Genomic DNA, 18,591 nt, shown 5'->3' on the forward strand with positions numbered 1-18,591 from the left:
TTCTCTCGGTCTACATGCAGAATCTGCCCACGGGAGATGAATGGTATGATAGTCATCAACACATACAGCAGTTAAAGCTCTTTAGCAAGAATGATGTCTCTCTCAGGGGACTATTCAACACTACACCAATCATACATGCTCTGCATTCCCTCTCCTACACACACACACACTTTATAATGCAAACAGATAATAGCATACACTCGAAAATAGTGATGTGATCACTTTATTTTTTTCTCAGTACAGAAATATTTTTTGATCTTCATAACATTCTTTATGCATTTCAATTTGGCAGCATTCTTTGTTTTGTTTCTGTGGCATAAAATAATAAGTACAAACGCTTAGCTAGGACTGGAGCTAGTATATACACTGTACAAGTCAGCGGTCCATCTTTCAACTATCAGATAATAATCAACTCTCAGAATAATACACACATGCCGTGTGTGTACTGGACACTTTTACACAGCTCAAATAAATAGCACTCATTCAAAGATGGCACAAAAGGTCACTCAAAAGCCACATCCAAACTGAGAAAATGAAAAAAAAGGTACCACTACAAGAATCAAACAAAGAAATGCTGAGAAAAAATAAGTGCCCTGGATTAAATATCTTTATACCGCAGACAGACACACATAGCACAATGCAACCATCAAGGCCTTTTAAGAGACCATKAATGTTTTTCCTTTTTCTTTACAGCGCATTTCAGTTACTGCTATACCCAGGGGAAAAAATATTTTTTAAATATTTTATCCGGTATAAGTATAAATTCCAAAGTTTATGCCTAGTTTTTTTTTACCTACGTTCCCAAATACTACTTGTTCGTTAGACTGAGTGCAATGACATTTTCTTAGAACAAAAGACACCAAAAATTGTAATTTGTCTCTGTAAATGTAGGTTAACCTACATATATCCATGCAAGTGATTACTGAGTACTGATACTTTGGTTAAAAATTAAAAAAAKACAATTAACTGGCAAAACAACACAATTTACAGAAAAACTGTAAGTGATTTTATGTAGTTAGTTTTTGGCCACTGCTCAAATTTCAAAATGACMACTGCAGATTTGTTTTCTAATTAAAAAATGTAAGATTTTCACCATTATTGACACACATCACACAATTAACTTAAAACTTTTTTTTTTACCGGGTGAATAAATTAGAATGGTCTACAACATGTAAAAAAAAAAAATCTAAAAAAAATCTATAGTTCACAAATAGGTACAGGACAGCTCACCCTGAAGTCAAAGCATGTCACACATTTTCATACCTCGTGAGGCAAAAAAAACATTTGACATACTTTCATTTTAGATGTAAACTATCCCTTTAAGGCACAAACAAACAAAAGCTTCAGGCTCTTCGYTGAAGAGTCCGACACGCAACATTCACTCACACAGAAAACAAAACAAAGTCTGCTGAAGCACACTGGCGACGTTACGTGATTAACAATAAATAAAACATTCAAAAAAAAAGGACAAACTTCATATTTGGCAAGTATGCACAGTCTGTCTGTAAACAAAACAGAATCACTTGGGGAAGATAACATCCCAGAATCCTCCTCTTCCAGGGAAAATCACCAATGGTACTATATGGGGGTGTGGCCTTGTAATGTCACACTGATTGTGATGGGTGTTGTGAGGATAGGATTTATTCCACTGGAATATTGACTCCCATCTATCGGCTTCACGACCTGGCCTTGGGTATTTGAAAGGGCCATAGGCTACCAGAGGCCTAGGAGGACATAAGGGGGCAGAGAAGGGGAGTTGTTTTTCAGAATGAAATCCAGTGGGCTGGTTCACCCCCATGTTCCCTTGTTGGACACCAGCATCCCTCTGGCTACCGGATCCTGGTAAACAGGTTCAGAACAGATACAGACTCCTGCAGAGGAAGAGARCAGGGGTCAGCTCTCTAACACTAGAATCCTCAATACCAGTGTTTCCCAAATGAGACACTGGTTTTGCTTATTGGGTTGGTATTGGTAACAAAATCATTTAAAAAGAGGTAGACTAAGTGGGGCACAGGCAGCACAAAAYCAATGTCGCCAGTCAATGAGGTGTGGGGTTACCTTGGTGGACCTCATCTTGCTGAAGACGTTCCAGAAGCGCAGGGTCTCGTCTCCGGCGCCTGTCACGATGGCCTCTCCGTCAGGGGACATGGCCAGGTAGAGCACTCTGTAGGAGTGRCCTGTGAGTTTCGCCACCTGTGTGAGGGAGGGGTACTTCCACACCAAGATCTGGTTCTGGGAGTAACCGTGTGTGCTCACCTGGAAGTAAAAATAATTTTAGTTACAAATGCTTAAAAGGGATAATCCACCCAATTTTGTGAAAGACTATGTTCAGTAAAACATTTCCCCCCCACAATTTAACTTCTAAGTGGTCGGTCTGAAATAAAGAAATCATGTAGGAATGTGTCATAGCTACATGGTTCTCGTTACTGGAGATCGGGTTATGGCCCATCACATTTCATAATTACCTGGGGCTCGATTCATTACTTAAGAAAARAAAAGTAAGAAGATTAAGGAAAAATATAAGTTCGTAAGATAGTTCATTCTTAGGAACTTCGTAAATACCTTGTGGCATTGATATTAGTGACGTGCTTGAACCCAATAAACAAGCCTGTGACAGGGATGATAGGATTTGGCCCACTATAATAAAGTGTTGATATTTCCATTTGAATTCCATTAGTTTTTTGCTTTTGGTCTCAATTTTTTATTTTTTTTTTGGCTCGCGAACCCTTTATGCACAAAAACAATTTTTGTTTTCACACATTATAGCCATCAGACTAGSTATATCACGGATAACCAAGGAAAGCGCAATACAAAGTTCAGCAAACAAGAGTTTGAAGTGATGGTGGAGGAAATAGCAGCCAGGAAAAGATTGCTGTTGGGGAGACTTGAAAACTGCAGGGTCACTGYAGAGACCAAAAAGAGAGGATGGGCAAGAGTGGGCGAGTCGGTCTCTGCCGTCGGGGGTATGGCAAGTGTCGCCGCCGTAAAAAAAATAGTGGTTCGACATCAAGTCGGCTGCTAAGAAGAAGGGAGCTGAGAGACCATTCATGGGGACCAGCTGGAGGAGAAGATGTTGTCCATGATAGGAGAGATGGTGGTAGAGGGACTGCACAACCGGTAAGTTAGCTAACGTAAACTCACCGCATTCCATACAAATGTGCGCAACCGCGACATTCAAACGAGGCTACAAAGAAAACTAATGGGACTGTAGCGACTGTGTTGACTTCAAAATCTGGGGTGTGAACTACGTTTCTATTCAACCGTTGATCGACATGGTAATGGCTCTATAGTATTGGCGAAAAGTTGAAAAAAACGGACCCTCCGTTACATCGTGACATGTCATGCCGTAACGTACAGCACGCATAAAGCAACTATTTCTGTCTTACAATCTCTCTCCACCAGGTGTAGCACCTCTCTCATCGTTTAAAAACAAGAAATGGACAGTGACGGGGGTACGGGGGGATACCTAGTCATATTTTACGTCGTTACTGCAAGCGATCACGACTCTCAAAAAAACTGTTTACTTCTGAAGTTCACTTTAGCACCGTCCGAAAAACCCGATTCAAATTCGACACAAACCTTCAAATAGGTATGTAATCACACATTATATAAACTCTTTACAGTGTTTTACTTACATTTTAGAGGCGATAAGGTGATAAGTTTGACAGATCGAGTGGAAAAAAAGCAATTTTCCCACACATCTCTCCTTCATACTATCACGTATTAGTTTCGCTTCCCCACCCGCCATTTTAAAAAAAAAGACCCGACGGGGCTCATTGCCTGCTTGAATCAGGACGGTTGTTGCTAATGTGACTAGAATGACTTCCATTCAGTAATCTTGCTCTGATTAGTCATTCTGAGGGCCCCAGAGAAAAGAATATAGCATAGTTGTGTTTGATAAAATCCATTATTATGTTCAAATGTAGGAACTGAGGTCTACAGTTTGAACCCACTGCTGTCTCTGGCTCCACACCCACCCCGCCATCTAGATGTGTGAAAGTATATAAGCTAATGATCCAGCATGTATGACATTCCTGAGAGTATGTAAAATTGCATTTTTTAATACCATAGYATTTTTGTATGTTCTCTATAGTTATGTACATGAAAATGTATCAATTCGGCACATTTGGGCAAACTCCTGGCAGATTTGACACAAAATATTGTGCAGTAATGTAGTTCACAGGATCAGTCTGAAACTTTGCCATCTGGTGGYCAAAATCCAAATTATACCTAGACTCCTATCTGAAAGTATGGCCATGGTCTAGCATTTCAAAGTTGATGAAAAATATAGTTTTTTTGTTTGTATTATCTTTTATCAGATCTAATGTGTTATTCTCCTACATTAATTTCACATTTCCAAACATTTCTAAGTGTTTCCTTTCAAATGGTATCAAGAATATGCATATCCTTGCTTCAGGTCCTGAGCTACAGGCAGTTCGAGTTGGGTATGTCATTTTAGGAGAAAATAGGGGGGGGGGGGGTCAGATCCTTTAAGATGGTCATACCAAGGATAATCTAGCAATTTGATTTAACAGCCTTTAAGTATCCCCAAAAATGCTTAAAATTTTTTGATTAAGTATTGAATTTGGCCTTACTGCTATTAGCATTGAATAACAGACCCCCCCAAAAAGTGTCTGCCCGATATCTAAGATATATAACAAAGATCAGGAAACTGTTTGACACATTTAATATCTATGGAAGTAGTTTAGGTACTAAAATACTTCCACAAAATGTGGAAAAAGTCAACGGATCTGTATATGGGTTACAGCCTTATTCTAAAATTAATAAAAACGTGTYCCCCCTCAATATACACACAATACACCAAGACAAAGCAAAAACAGGTTTAGAAAGTTTTGCTAATTTATATATATATAAAAATATCACATTTACATAAGTATTCAGACCCTTTACACACTACTTTGTTGAAGCACCTTTGGCAGCAATTACATCCTCGAGTCTTCTTGGGTATGACGCAACAAGCTTGGCACACCTGTATTCGGGGAGTTTCTCCTATTCTTCTCTGCAGATCCTCTCAAGCTTTGTCAGATTGGAAAGGGGAGTGTTGCTGCACAGCTATTTTCAGTTCGATCGGGTTCAAGTCCAAGCTCTGGCTGGGCCAGTCTAGGACATTCAGAGACTTGTCCCTAAGCCACTCCTGCATTGTCTTGGCTGCGTGCTTAGGGTCATTGTCCTGTTTGAAGGTGAAGCTTATCCCCAGCCCGAGGTCCGGTGCGCAATGGAGCAGGTTTTCATTAAGGATCTCTCTATACTTTGCATCATCTTTGCCTATGTTCTGACTAGTCTCCCAGTCCCTGCCGCTGAATAACATCTCCACAGCAGGATGCTGCCACCATGCTTAACCTGGCAGCATCCCTACAGTGTCTTCCAGACGTGACGCTTGGTATTCAGGCCAAAGAGTTCAATCTTGGTTTCATCAGACTAGAKAATCTTGTTTCTCATTTTCTGAGAGTCCTTTCTGTGCCTTTTGGCAAACTCCAAGCGGGCTGTCATGTGCCTTTTACTGAGGAGTGGCTTCCATCTGGTCATTCTACCATAACGGCCTGATTGTCTAGCCCGGCTGATTTGTAACAATCTGGACCCTTTCTTTCTAAAATGATCTGCCGAAATTGTTGCAACCCCTATTACTAGCCTGTTCAACCTCTCGTGTCGTCTGAGACTACCAAAGATTGAAAAGCAGCTGCGGGCATCCCCCTCTTCAAAGGGGGGGGGACACTCTTGACCCAAACTGCTACAGAACTATATCTATCCTACCCTGCCTTTTAAAGTCTTCGAAAGCCAAGTCAACAAACAGATTACCGACCATTTCGAATACCACCGCACCTTCTACGCTATGCAATCTGGTTTCAGAGCTGGTCATGGGTGCACCTCAGCCACGCTCAAGGACCTAAACAATATCTTAACTGCCCTCGATAAGAAACAACACTGTGCAGCCATATTCATTGACCTGGCCAAGGCTTTCGACTCTGTCAATCACCACATCCTCATCGGCTCCCAAATGATTGCCTCGCCAAGTTCACCAACTACTTCTCTGATAGATGCAGTGTGTCAAATTGGAGGGCCTGATGTCCGGGCCTCTGGCGGTCTCTATGGGGGTGCCACAGGGTTCAATTCTTGGACGACTCTCTTCTCTGTATACACAATGATGTCGCTCTTGCTGCTGTGAGTCTCTGATCCACCTCTACGCAGACGACACCATTCTGTATACTTCTGGCCCTTCTGTGACACTGTGTTAACAACCCTCCAGACGAGCTTCAATGCAATACAACTCTGCTTCCGTGGCTCCAATTGTCTCTAAATACAAGTAAACAAATGCATGCTCTTCAACCGAATCGCTGGCCTGCACCTGCCCGCCCGTCCAACATCACTACTCTGGACGGTTCTGACTTAGAATATGTGTACACTACAAAAATACCTAGACAACTACAAATACCTAGGTGTCTGGTTAGCTGTAAACTCTCCTTCTAGACTCACATCAAACATATCCAATCCAAAGTTAAATCTAGAATTGTCTTCCTATTTCGCAACAAAGCATCCTTCACTCATGACTGCCAAACAAACCCTCGTAAAACTGACCATCCTACCAATCCCCGACTTCGGCGATGTCATTTACAAATAGCCTCCAATACCCTACTCAATAAATTGGATGCAGTCTATCACAATGCCATCCGTTTTGTCACCAAGCCCCATATACTACCCACCACTGCGACCTGTGCGCTCTCGTTGGCTGGCCCTCGCTTCATACTTCGTCGCCAAACCCACTGGCTTCCAAGTCATCTACAAGACCCTGCTAGGTAAAGTCCCCCTTATCTCAGCTCGCTGGTCACTATAGCAGCACCCACCTGTAGCACGCACTCCAGCAGGTATATCTCTCTGGTCACCCCCAAAACCAATTCTTCCTTTGGCCGCCTCGCCTTCCAGTTCTCTGCTGCCAATGACTGGAACGAACTACAAAAATCTCTAAAACTGGAAACAATCTCTAAACTTATCTCCCTCACTAGCTTTGAGCAGCTCACAGATTACTGCACCTGTACATAGCCCATCTATAATTAGCCCAAACAACTACCTCTCCCCCTACTGTATTTACTTTTCCTCCTTTGCACCCCATTATTTCGATCTCTACTTTGCACATTCTCCACTGCAAATCTACCATTCCAGTATTTTAATGCTATATTGTATTTACTTCGCCACCATGGCCTTTATTTTTGCCTTTACCTCCCTTATCTCACCTCATTTGCTCACATTGTATATAGACTTATTTTTCTACTGTATTGACTGTATGCTTGTTTTACTCCATGGTGTAATTCTGTGTTGTTGTAGGTGTCGAACTGCTTTGCTTTATCTTGGCCAGGTCGCAATTGTAAATGAGAACTTGTTCTCAACTTGCCTACCTGGTTAAATATTATATTAATATGGTCACTCTACCATAAAGGCCTGATTAGTGGAGTGCTGCAGAGATGGTTGTCCTTCTGGAAGGTTCTCCCATCTCCACAGAGGAACTCTGGAGCTCTGTCAGTGACCATCGGGTTCTTGGACACCTCCCTGACCAAGGCCCTTCTCCCCAGATTTCTCAGTTTGGCCAGCTCTAGGAAGTGTCTTGGTGGTTCCAAACTTCTTCCATTTAAGAATGCCACTGTGTTCTTGGGGACCTTCAATGCTGCAGAAATTGTGCCTTAACACAATCCTGTCTCGGAGCTCTACGGTCAATTCCTTCAATCTCATGGCTAGGTTTTTGCATGTGTAGGACCTTACATAGACAGGTGTGTGCCTTTCCAAATCATGTACAATCAAGTACCACAAGTGGACTCCAATCAAGATGTAGAAACATTAAGGATGATCAATGGAAACAGGATGCACCTGAGCTCAATTTCGAGTCTCATAGCAAAGGGTCTGAATAATTATGTAAATATGGAATTTCTGTTTTATATCTTAAATTATTTCGAAAAAACAGTTTTCGCTTTGTCATTATGAGGCATTGTGTGTAGATTGATGAGAGAAATAATACAATTTAGATAAGGCTGTAACATAAAATGTGGAAAAAGTCAACTGGTATGAATTCTTTCCAAATGCACTGTATACTATATATACAGGAGTATGTGGACACACCTTCAAAATAGTTGATTCAACTATTTCTGCCACACCAGTTGCTGACAGGTTTATAAAATCGAGCACACAGCCATGCAATGTCCATAGACAAATAAATGGCAGTAGAATGGCCTTACTGAAGAGCTCAGTGACTTAACGTGGCACTGTCATAGGATGCCAATTTTCCAACAGGTGAGTTCGTCAAATTTCTGCCCTGCTAGAGCTGCCCTAGTCAACTAAGTGCTGTTATTGTGAAGAGGAAACATCTAGGAGCAACAACGGCTCAGCCGCGAAGTGGTAGGCCACACAAGCTCAAAGAACGGGAACGCCGAGTGCTGAAGCACGTAAAAATCGCCTGTCCCCGGTTGCAATACTCACTACCGAGTTCCAAATTGCCTCGAAGCAATGTCAGCACAAGAACTGTTCGTCGGAGCAGCCGCACACAAACCCAAGATCACCATGCGCAATGCCAAGCGTCGACAGGAGTGGTGTAAAGCTTGCCGCCATTGTACTCTGGAGCAGTGGAAACCTGTTCTCTGGATTGATGAATCACGCTTTACCATCTGGCAGTCTGATGGACGAATCTGGGTTCGGCGGATACCAGGAGAACGCTACCTGCCCCAATCAATAGTGCCAACTGTAAAGTTTGGTGGAGGAGAAATAATGGTCTGGGGTTGTTTTTCATGGTTCAGGGCCCTTAATTCCAGTGAAGGGAAATCTTAACGCTATAGCATAAAATTACATTATAGACTATTCTGTGCCTCCAACTTGGTGGCAATAGCTTGGAGATGGCCCTTTCTTGTTTCAGCATGACAATGCCCCCGTGCACAAAGCGAGGTCCATACAGAAATGGTTTGTCGAGATCTGTGTGGAAGAACTTGACTGTGCTGCACAGAGCCCTGACCTCAACCCCATTGAACAGCTTTGGGATGAATTGGAACGCTGACTGTTAGCCAGGCCTAATCTCCCTACATCAGTGCCCGACCTCACTAATGCTCTTATGGCTGAATGGAAGCAAGTAACCAGAGCAATGTTCCAAAATCTAGTGGAAAGCCTTCCCAGAAGAGTGGAGGCTGTTATGGCAGAAAGGGGGGGGGGGGGACCAGCTCCATATTAATGCCCATGATTTTGGAATGAGAGGTTCGACGAGCAGGTGTCCACATACTTTTGTTCATGCAGTGTCCTTCCATTCCTTAAACTGGTACCGGGCTGACTTCAGGCGAGTCTTGTAAAGCTTGTGGTTGTCCTCGAACAAAACATCTTTCATAGAGTGGTCATATTAGTTTGTAGGCCAAACCGTTTGGACAATACAGACGTTTGTGTGAGAAGACCAAATTTCGTGATGTCTCATGGTCTGACAAACGCCGCTGTAGCTTGGCCATCTTCCACCGCAGATGCGTAATGCTGCCATTTGCAGACGCAGTGAATCTCTAGCTTAAACAGACAGATTTTGATGGGGATTTTTTTTATTGTTATGCTAATAAAATGTTCAGAGGGTCGCGGAAATTGACTCGAGGTTTTTAAAAAGTAGTATAAATGATTATAAATGATATCCATTAAAAGGGCACTTCTTTGTGCCAAATGTAAACAAATATATATATATATATATATATATATAAAAATAAAAATAAACACATTTCATAGTCATTTTTGTTCAGGTTTCCCAAAGAATGAACCCAAAAAGCACCCACCAGCTACGTACCAGTTCATTGGTGTGTTTAGACCAGGCCAGGTTGCACACCTGGGATCCGGTGTCGGTGCACTGCAGGGGCTGGCCCGTCAAGGTGTTCCAGAAGCGGATACAGCGGTCGGCTGTGCCCCCTCCAGATGCCAGCAGGCCGTGCTGATGAGGGGACCAAGCGATGGCCTTCACCGCAGCCAGGTGCTCTGTGTACTGCTGCACCGGGAGAACACTGGAGTGGTTCCATACCAGTAGCTATGGGGAGGGGGAAGGATTGTTAGTTTTCTAGGAAAATAATGCTATAGGATAAGGATGAAAGAAGTAGTGTAGTTAATCAAGAGAGGGTTTAACTATTGTGAGATGGGATAGGTCAGACTGCAGGTTTGTGTTTCTGTGTGTGTCTTGTAATTACACCGATACCAGTAGTTGGTGGTCTGTGCTGTGTAGGGCTGAGGTCAATTCCATTTAAATTCCAGTCAATTTAGAATATAAACCAAATTCTAAATTTTCCTMATTGAAAAACATTGGAGAGAATCAGAATTTCAATGTACTTCCTGATTTCAAATGGCATTGACCCCAACCCTGTTGCCTTGTCTGTGCATGTACCTTGTTGTCGTTACCCCCTGAGGCCAGCAGCTGATGGTCTGTGCTCCACTTGAGGCCGCAGACTTCCTGTCTGTGTCCCTGGAGACGGCGTTCTGACTGGAGGGGTGGGGCTCGGATGTCCCTCTGCAGGATCACCCTATCACGACTGCCCGACGATAACTGGTCGGCATTCCACGCCAACGCACCTAGAGAGAAAGTTTGCAAATAAATGATATTCAAATCATACAAAACAGTTGAAATGCACTCAGTTTTCGTAGTTGTTTTGACTAAACGCTAAATATTTACATGAAGCCATAGCAATAGAATTAATAGATATTGTATTCTGTGTCAATCTATTTCTATGGTGCATCACTACTGTTCCTCTCTCTAAGGAGAAGCTGTCATGTTCTCTCTGTAAGACAGGCAGCATCAGTCTACTCCCACTCACCCACTCTGGCTGTGTGTCCCTCCARKACAGACAGCTTCTTCCCTGCTGCCGCATCCCAGATCTGTACATAGCCCTTATGAGTCCCCACTGCTACCAGGTTCCCCTGAAACCACACACACACACACACACACAAATGCAATAACCAGACATGGTATCAGGGCAAATCCACCACACCCCCTGAAATCTCTAGAAACACATGACTACAAAGGGATATAGGGTCGACTAAGGGGCAGAGCCATATATTTAGSGAGTTGGGCCAACTTTCAGAATTTCTTTCATTCAGTTATATAGCATTGTTTAGATATTACTCATGTAATGGTAATAGGGTGCAAACAATGGCTGCCATAGAATGTTGTAGTGTCCTGTACAGTGCATTCGGAAAGTATTCAGATCCCTTGACTTTTCCTACATGTTGTTACGTTACAGCCTTATTCTAAAATGGATTAAACAAATGTTKCCTCAATCTACACACAATACCCCATAAGGAAAAAGTGAAAACAGGTTWAGACATTTTTGCAAATGTATTAAAAATAAAACCGAAATACCTTATCAACGTAMGTATTCAGACCCTTTGCTATGAGACTCGAAATTGATCTCAGGGGCATCCTGTTTGCATTATTTATCCTTGAGATGTTTCTACAACTTGACTGGARTCCCACAGTTGACAGTGCATGTCAGAGCAAAAACCAAGCCATGAGGTTCAAGGAATTGTCCKTAGAGCTCCGAGACAGGATTGTGTCGAGGCACACACAACAAATTTCTGCCGTATTGAAGCCCCCCCCTCCATCATTCTTTAAATGGAAGAGGTTTGGAACACCAAGACTCATCCTAGAGCTGGCCRCCCGGTCAAACTGAGCAAATCGGGGGAGAAGAGCCTTAGTCARGGAGGAGACCAAGAACCCGACGGTCACTCTGACAGAGCTCCAGACTTCCTCTGTGGAGATGGGAGAACCTTCCAGAAGGACAACCATCTCTGCAGCACTCCATCAAGCAGGCCTTTATGGTAGTGGCCAGACGGAAAACACTCCTCAGTAAAAGGCACATGACAGGTCACTTGGAGTTGCCAAAAGGCACCTAAAGACATTCAGACCATGAGAAACAAGATTATCTGGTCTGAATGGCAAGTGTCACATCTGGAAGAAACCTGGCACCATGCCTACGGTGAAGCACGGTGGTGGCAGCGTCATGCTGTGGGGATATTTTCCAGTGGCAGGGACCGGGAGACGAGTCAGGATCGATGGAAAGATGAACAGAGCAAAGTACAGAGAGATCCTTGATGAAAACCTGATCCAGAGTGCTTAGGACCTCAGCCTRGGGCGACGTTTCACCTTCAAACAGGACAATGACCCTAAGCACACAGCCAAGACACTGCAGGACTGGCTTCGGGACAAGTCTCTGAATGTCCTTGAGTGACCCAGCCACAGCCCAGACTTGAACCCGATCGAACATCTCTAGAGAGACCGGAAAATAGCTGTGCCGCAACGCTCCTCATCCAACCTGACAGAGCTTGAGAGGATCTGCAGAGAAGAATGGGAGAAACTACCCAAATACAGGTGTGCCAAGCTTGTAGCGTCATACCAAAGAAGAATTGAGGCTGTAATCGCTGCCAAAGGCACTTCAAAGCAAACATATATAAAAACCTGTTTTTGCTTTGTCATTATGGGGTATTACGTGTAGATTGATGAGGGAAAAAACGATTTAATCYATTTTAGAATATGGCTGTAACATAATAAAAAGGTCTGAGTACTTTCCAAATGCACWAAAAATGCATCATAATGCAGAAGTCTCAATGTCCCAACTCTATAAATAAATGCAGTACATGGCTCTGATAAAGGGTATACATGAGAACATATCGGAGGTCAAGTAGACATACACACCCTCTCTGACCAGCCCACTGACGTGACAGAGTCCCCCTCCACTGACAGGTCACACAGACGCGTCACCTGGAGACCARAAGACATAATTGATATATTGTCAATTACCAACTCATATCACATGAAAGAGCTTACAAAAGACCTTTGAGATAAATGGAAACATCAAATAKTAGGCCGTTTCTCACGGTGAGAAGGTGGTCACTGATTTCAGTGTATCAAAGAGTAACTTTCATGATTTGTTTTATTTATTGTTGCTGAACACCAGATGTTCCGGCATAGTTATAGTGAAACATGTCAACTCTGGTATTCATTTTGACAGTTTGTTGCAAAAGTGACATATTATGGTCTTTTAATAGTAAATCTAGCCAGGATTACATCATACATGTCAAGCRGTGAAGTTTCAGCTCTGTCTGTCCGTGGCCTCTCTTCCTCGGTGCGCACTGTCACTGTGTYCGTTTCCATCTTGTCCAGCTGTGTCTAACATTTCACGTAAACCCTGTTTCTTGTCTGCATCGAAGTAGCRGTCCTTGTACCTAGCATCGAGCATGGTGGCGACAAAGTAAAGAGACTCAGAGAGAATGCCACCAAATCGCTTGTTCACAGCCTCRAGTACTTTTGTAAGTTAACCCCAYGGTCTGTRTCGGCAGTTTTGTTGARCAGGCGKTTCAATGACATGACAGARGGTATCACGTCTGCTGCAGATGCAATTGAGCTTATTTCTTWAGTCAGTTGTTCGAATGGAGCTAGGAGYGTGTTCATGTTTCCAAGTTTCAAACATGTTCTCAAATGCCATTGAAATGSCAGCAGCGGTATGAGRACCAGCACATTCTTGAGCATGCAATAAATACGTCTTTCCTCAGTATGAAATCCTYGTTTACCCACTGTGCTGTCAGACTCCATGCTCATGGGGCTGACATCGCTGGTMCAAATGTCAGCTGTGAAGCTAACAGCAGTGATGCTCATGGATGTGAATTTCAACAATACTGTGTAACTCTGGTAGGGCAACATCTGAAAAATAGTGTGTACCAGGGCTCGACCAGTCAGAGAAAGCCAACATCATCCACAACAGAGGACGGTTGATTGTCAAGGGCAATGAATTCCATTATCTTGGCSTTAATGGAGTTCGCCTTTGAGTTGTCTCGCTGAAATGTTCTTACTCTTTTAAAGGACAGCTCGACTTGGAACTTGTTTAGTTGTGTGCGCTGAGAATTTCTCTGCCTTTGTTCTGTGTAGCGCTGTATTTTTCGTGGAGTCATTACATCATCTACTTACGTTATATAGGTATGCACGTCAGCTTTGACATTGGATTTGCGCGTCGGTGTTAAACTAGACATCGGGCCGATGTTGGCATTTTTAGCTAATATCGKCCGATTCCGAAATGCTCACCGATATATCGTACATCCCTACAAGTAAGTGAAAGAAATAGGTGGATTATGTTTTTATATGGGTGCATCTCTAATCTGAACTAAAAGGACTATTGCCCCGTAGCACTCAGTTCTGTCATCATGAAGTGCTTTGAGAGACTAGCCAAGGATCATATTACCTCTACCTTACCTGACACCCTTGACCCACTTCAATTTGCTTACCGCCCCATTAGATCCACAGACGATGCAATCCTACACTGCCCTATCCCATCTGGACAAGAGGTACACCTATGTAAGAATGCTGTTCATTGACTATAGCTCAACATTCAATGCCATAGTACTCTCCAAGCTCATCATTAAGCTTGAGGCCGTGGGTCTGAACCCCACCATGTGCAACTGGGTCCTGGACTTCCTGACCCTGAAGAAGGTAGGAAAAAACACCTTCACTTTGCTGATACTSAACACCAGGATACATGCTCAGCCCCCTACTGTACCCCCTATTCGCCCATGACKGCGTTGCCATGCACRCCTCCAACTCAAATCATCAAGTTTGCAGACAGCCGTAGTAGGCCTGATTACCAACAATGACGAGACAGCCTACAGGGAGGAGGTGAGGGCCCTGCGAGTGTGGTGCCAGGAWAATAACCTCTCACCCAACGTCAACATAACAAAGGAGTTGATCGCGGACTTCAGGAAACAACAGAGGGAGCACCCCCCTATCCACATCGACGGGACCGCAGTGGAGAAGGTGGAAAGCTTTAAGTTCCTCGGCGTACACATCACTGACAAACTGAAATGGTCCACCCACACAGACAGTGTGGTGAAGGCGCAACAGAGCCTCTTCAACCTCAAGAGGACTTGGCACCTAAAACCCCGACAAACTTTTACAGATGCACAATCGAGAGCATCCTGTCGGGCCGCATCACCGCCTGGTCCGGAAACTGCACCGCCCGCAAGTGCAGGGCTCTACCTGCCCTCCAGGACACCTACAGCACCCGATGTCACAGGACAGCAAAAAATATCATCAAGGACAACCACCACCCGAGCCACTACCTGTTCAACCTGCTATCATCCAGAAGGCGAGGTCAGTACAGGTACATCAAAGCTGGGACTGAGAAACTGAAAAACAGCTTCTATCTAATGACCATCAGACTTTTAAATACTGTTAAATAGCCATTACTAGCACATTAGAGGCTGCTGCCCTATATACATAGACTTGGAATCACTGGCCACTTTAATAAATGGAACACCACTCACTTTAATAATGTTTACATATTTTGCATTACTTATCTCATATATACTGTATCTTRGTCTATGCCGCTCTGACAATGCTTGCCCAAACATTTATATATTCTTTATTCCATTCCTTTAAATTTGTGTGTATTATTAGATATTACTGTTAGATAGTACTGCACTGTTAGAGCTAAAGACACAAGCATTTCACTACACCCGCATTAACATCTGCTAAACACGTGTATGTGACAAATACAATTTAATTAGATTTTTGATAATATAGGAAAGGTTTAACTAACTCTGAGTGTTTACCAGCAATTGTAACTTGAGTCTAATAATTATTTGTACMAAAAAGTTAATCTGAAGGAATACATACTTGAATATAAAAATACTAGCTTGATATGTTTTCCAGTTTCTTGAAATACTTTGCCAATGCAACTTATTTCTGTGTACTCAATTACTGTATTGTGCATTGTTTTTCTTCATGGTGATGGAAAGTCTACAGGTACAAACCTACATGACCAGCCTATGTACAATACAATAATGTACATTAAGTTGTTTATGGATGGTAAATTAATACTACTCAGTTTTTTTTTTGATCGAGAAAAATATTGAATGTATATGTTTTGTGTCTTTGCCCATAACTTTTCACCTTTAGATGTAAATGTTTGAGGTCGGGGTTTTGTTCTTTCTGTATACAATTAGAATAAGAATCGTAGAGAAAGGGACAACTCTTACAATTCCAATTATTGAATTCTGCAAGATACTGTTAATTATACAACTAACTTTTTTGCCCAAGTGGAGATGCTGGAATTTTTTTGTTGTTGCCCAAGCTACATATGTATAGATTGGTCTGTTAATACTAGTAAAAGGCCCAGTGCACTACTTTTGTGAAAATATATTTAAAAAACTAAATTAACATCCATCATAAGAACAACTGTCAACTAGTTGTATTTTTCCCCTGAATGCTATGACAGATTGGTGGCGCAGTCCWCTATGACAGTTGGCTCATAGTACAATGGTTGTGAGTTCTAATCCCACGTGGGGTAGATAAGATTTTTTTCTTCTTCTCCAAATGCTTTATTTACAATATTCATCCCAAGCCCAGACACTCCTAATTTTGAAAAGTGAAAGCATACCTGTAAGAGGGGGTCGCCCTGGTAGTAATTCTAGGTTTTTACACAGAACCTAAGACAAATATGTGAGTTAATTTGACCATTGGAAAAAGAGCTACTGCGTAATAATGCAATACGGGATGGATTGAATTGAGCCCCTCATGTTAATTTTTAAGGTGATGATCKCACTTCTTCCCAACACAATATGCAATAAATGGGAGTTTACACCTCAGATTATTTTTGCACCCCATGGGGGAATAGATGTCAGGAACTCGCCACCTTACTTACCACTGTGAGCCAACTGCCCAAAGCCCTATTTACTTGCCATGCACATTCATTTCATCAGATTAATATTCATGAGCAATTCCCCACACCCACATCTTCTCACCTGAATGCATTTTTTTTTTTTTTTAATTAGAAGGGGTTGGGCAAAGGCTGAAATTTGGGTTGAGAGTTACCCTTTAACACACAAACCCCCCCCTCCCCACCTGGCTGGTGCAGGCGCTCCACAGGTAGACACAGGTTCCCAGGCCGACACTGAGGACGTTGAGGGAGGACCAGTCCACCAGGTTGAGGTAGAAGTCATCCTGCAGCTCCGGAGCATCCAGCACCTTGAAGGGGATCTTAGAGATCTTACGTGTGGGTTTCCTAGGCGACCGTAACAGCTTCTGACTAGGAGGGAGACAAGGAGGGCTGGATTGCTCATTCAATGTGAAACAGAAGAGACTCTTCTTCACCAAGAGTAATATCATTAGAATGGAATGAGAGGGTGAGGAGAAATAAAACATCACTGTTGGCCATATAATATCAAATGTATGAGAAGGTGAAGGTTACCTGTTGCTGCTAACAGGAGACAGGGAGTATGGAGAGACCGTGTTGYCATCCTCAGGGAGAGACCGTTTGGCACAGACAGAATACTGTAAACCCACACAAGTGGCATATTCAGAATCAGAAGTTAACACGTTGTAGTACGACTAACAAATATTAAAAGGTGGCTAACTCCAGCATACAGTACACTAGTTCTGGTAGTTTTGAAAAAGACGCCATTGCCCCAGAATGTATAAGGGCCTACTACGGACAYTAAAGAGGCTCCTCTTGGCAGGGGTGGAGGGCTGGAGGCGGCGATCCTCTGACTGGGGGTCCTGGACCTTCTCTATGCCTGCCCCCAGCAGCTCGTTCTTTAGCAGGGCAGAGTACGCCAGGCCGTCTGCTAAAGGAGAAATAGTGGAGGACCGAGGGGGTGAGCAGACATGCATGAGCAGCACAGATTAAGTGCCGTAGGAGACTTTAAAGGAGTCAAGAGGGTTACCTTTGCTAGTGTCTGTTGTGCCATCCTTTGTCTTCCTGTTCTGATTGTGGGACTTCTCATTCTCCTACACAACATCAACACAGTGATTACATGTGCTGAAACCCAGAAAGTGATACAATCAACACAGATGTAAAACTTAGGGCAGAAGACAAAATCCCAGGGTGCATCGCAGGGGTCTCACGTTGATGCGGTGGAAGTTGACGCTCCAGTTGGCGCCGGCGCGGGAGGGGATGAAGCGGTCGCCATGTTTGCTTGGTGACGACAGAGGGGAGTTGGTGGGTGTCAGCGCTCGCATTGCATCTATGGCCTTCTTTACAGGGGGAAAGAGCGAAGGATACAGTGTAAGAKGGGGAATCGTCATAAGAGGACACAATTTTTWAAGCCAATTTCCTGCAAATCTACACGTTTCTCCATGGAGTGGAGCTAAAATGTTTGCAGTTTTAAAGCTAGGGCATTATACAAATCTGTTTTATTTTGAGTAGATACCACARACTTCCAGTCATTGCGCTAATGCTAGTTAGCACCGGCTCGCAAAAACTACCAACTTCCTTCATACAGGACAGACATACAAATGGTATTCACGACCTCATCTGCCTCTAGGGAAATAGATTTAAAGGAATACTTCTGGATTTTGGCAAACACATTAGGAGACCACTTTTGAGTTGTGCGAAAAACCTAAAGAAACTTAGAATTTTGGGTGTAGTTATTCTTAAATGCAAGTGCACACCATGCTGTTGTTTAGTTTAGCTAGCAGTGTTTCTGTAGCGCTCATGTGATTGCAGTGTGCCAAACAAATGGGCACTTGATTGATACAAATAATCATGTCATTATGCCAGGTAGGCATAGGCTACTTTGTGGTTAACATTTAAAATCAGTAAG

At 43.1% G+C, this 18,591-nt stretch overlaps 1 protein-coding gene across 2 annotated transcripts in view; it reads right to left on the reverse strand.

Annotated features, from left to right (window-relative positions):
- Positions 1-207: 207 nt before the first annotated feature.
- LOC111979446 (fizzy-related protein homolog) overlaps positions 208-18,591 on the reverse strand; it is a 36,609-nt gene continuing 18,225 nt past the window's right edge. For both annotated transcript variants that reach the window (XM_024009991.2, XM_024009992.2), the window contains 11 exons: positions 17,894-18,022; positions 17,713-17,776; positions 17,483-17,613; positions 17,238-17,320; positions 16,892-17,075; positions 12,695-12,760; positions 10,818-10,920; positions 10,391-10,575; positions 9,806-10,039; positions 2,059-2,256; positions 208-1,871 (listed from right to left, as the gene is read on the reverse strand). In XM_024009991.2, coding sequence (XP_023865759.1) covers positions 1,830-1,871; positions 2,059-2,256; positions 9,806-10,039; positions 10,391-10,575; positions 10,818-10,920; positions 12,695-12,760; positions 16,892-17,075; positions 17,238-17,320; positions 17,483-17,613; positions 17,713-17,776; positions 17,894-18,022 — 1,419 coding nt within the window. In that variant the 3' untranslated portion in view covers positions 208-1,829. The remainder of the gene's footprint in view (positions 1,872-2,058; positions 2,257-9,805; positions 10,040-10,390; positions 10,576-10,817; positions 10,921-12,694; positions 12,761-16,891; positions 17,076-17,237; positions 17,321-17,482; positions 17,614-17,712; positions 17,777-17,893; positions 18,023-18,591) is intronic.

This window comes from Salvelinus sp. IW2-2015, linkage group LG19, assembly GCF_002910315.2.
Source record: "Salvelinus sp. IW2-2015 linkage group LG19, ASM291031v2, whole genome shotgun sequence".
Lineage (NCBI taxonomy): Eukaryota > Metazoa > Chordata > Actinopteri > Salmoniformes > Salmonidae > Salvelinus > Salvelinus sp. IW2-2015.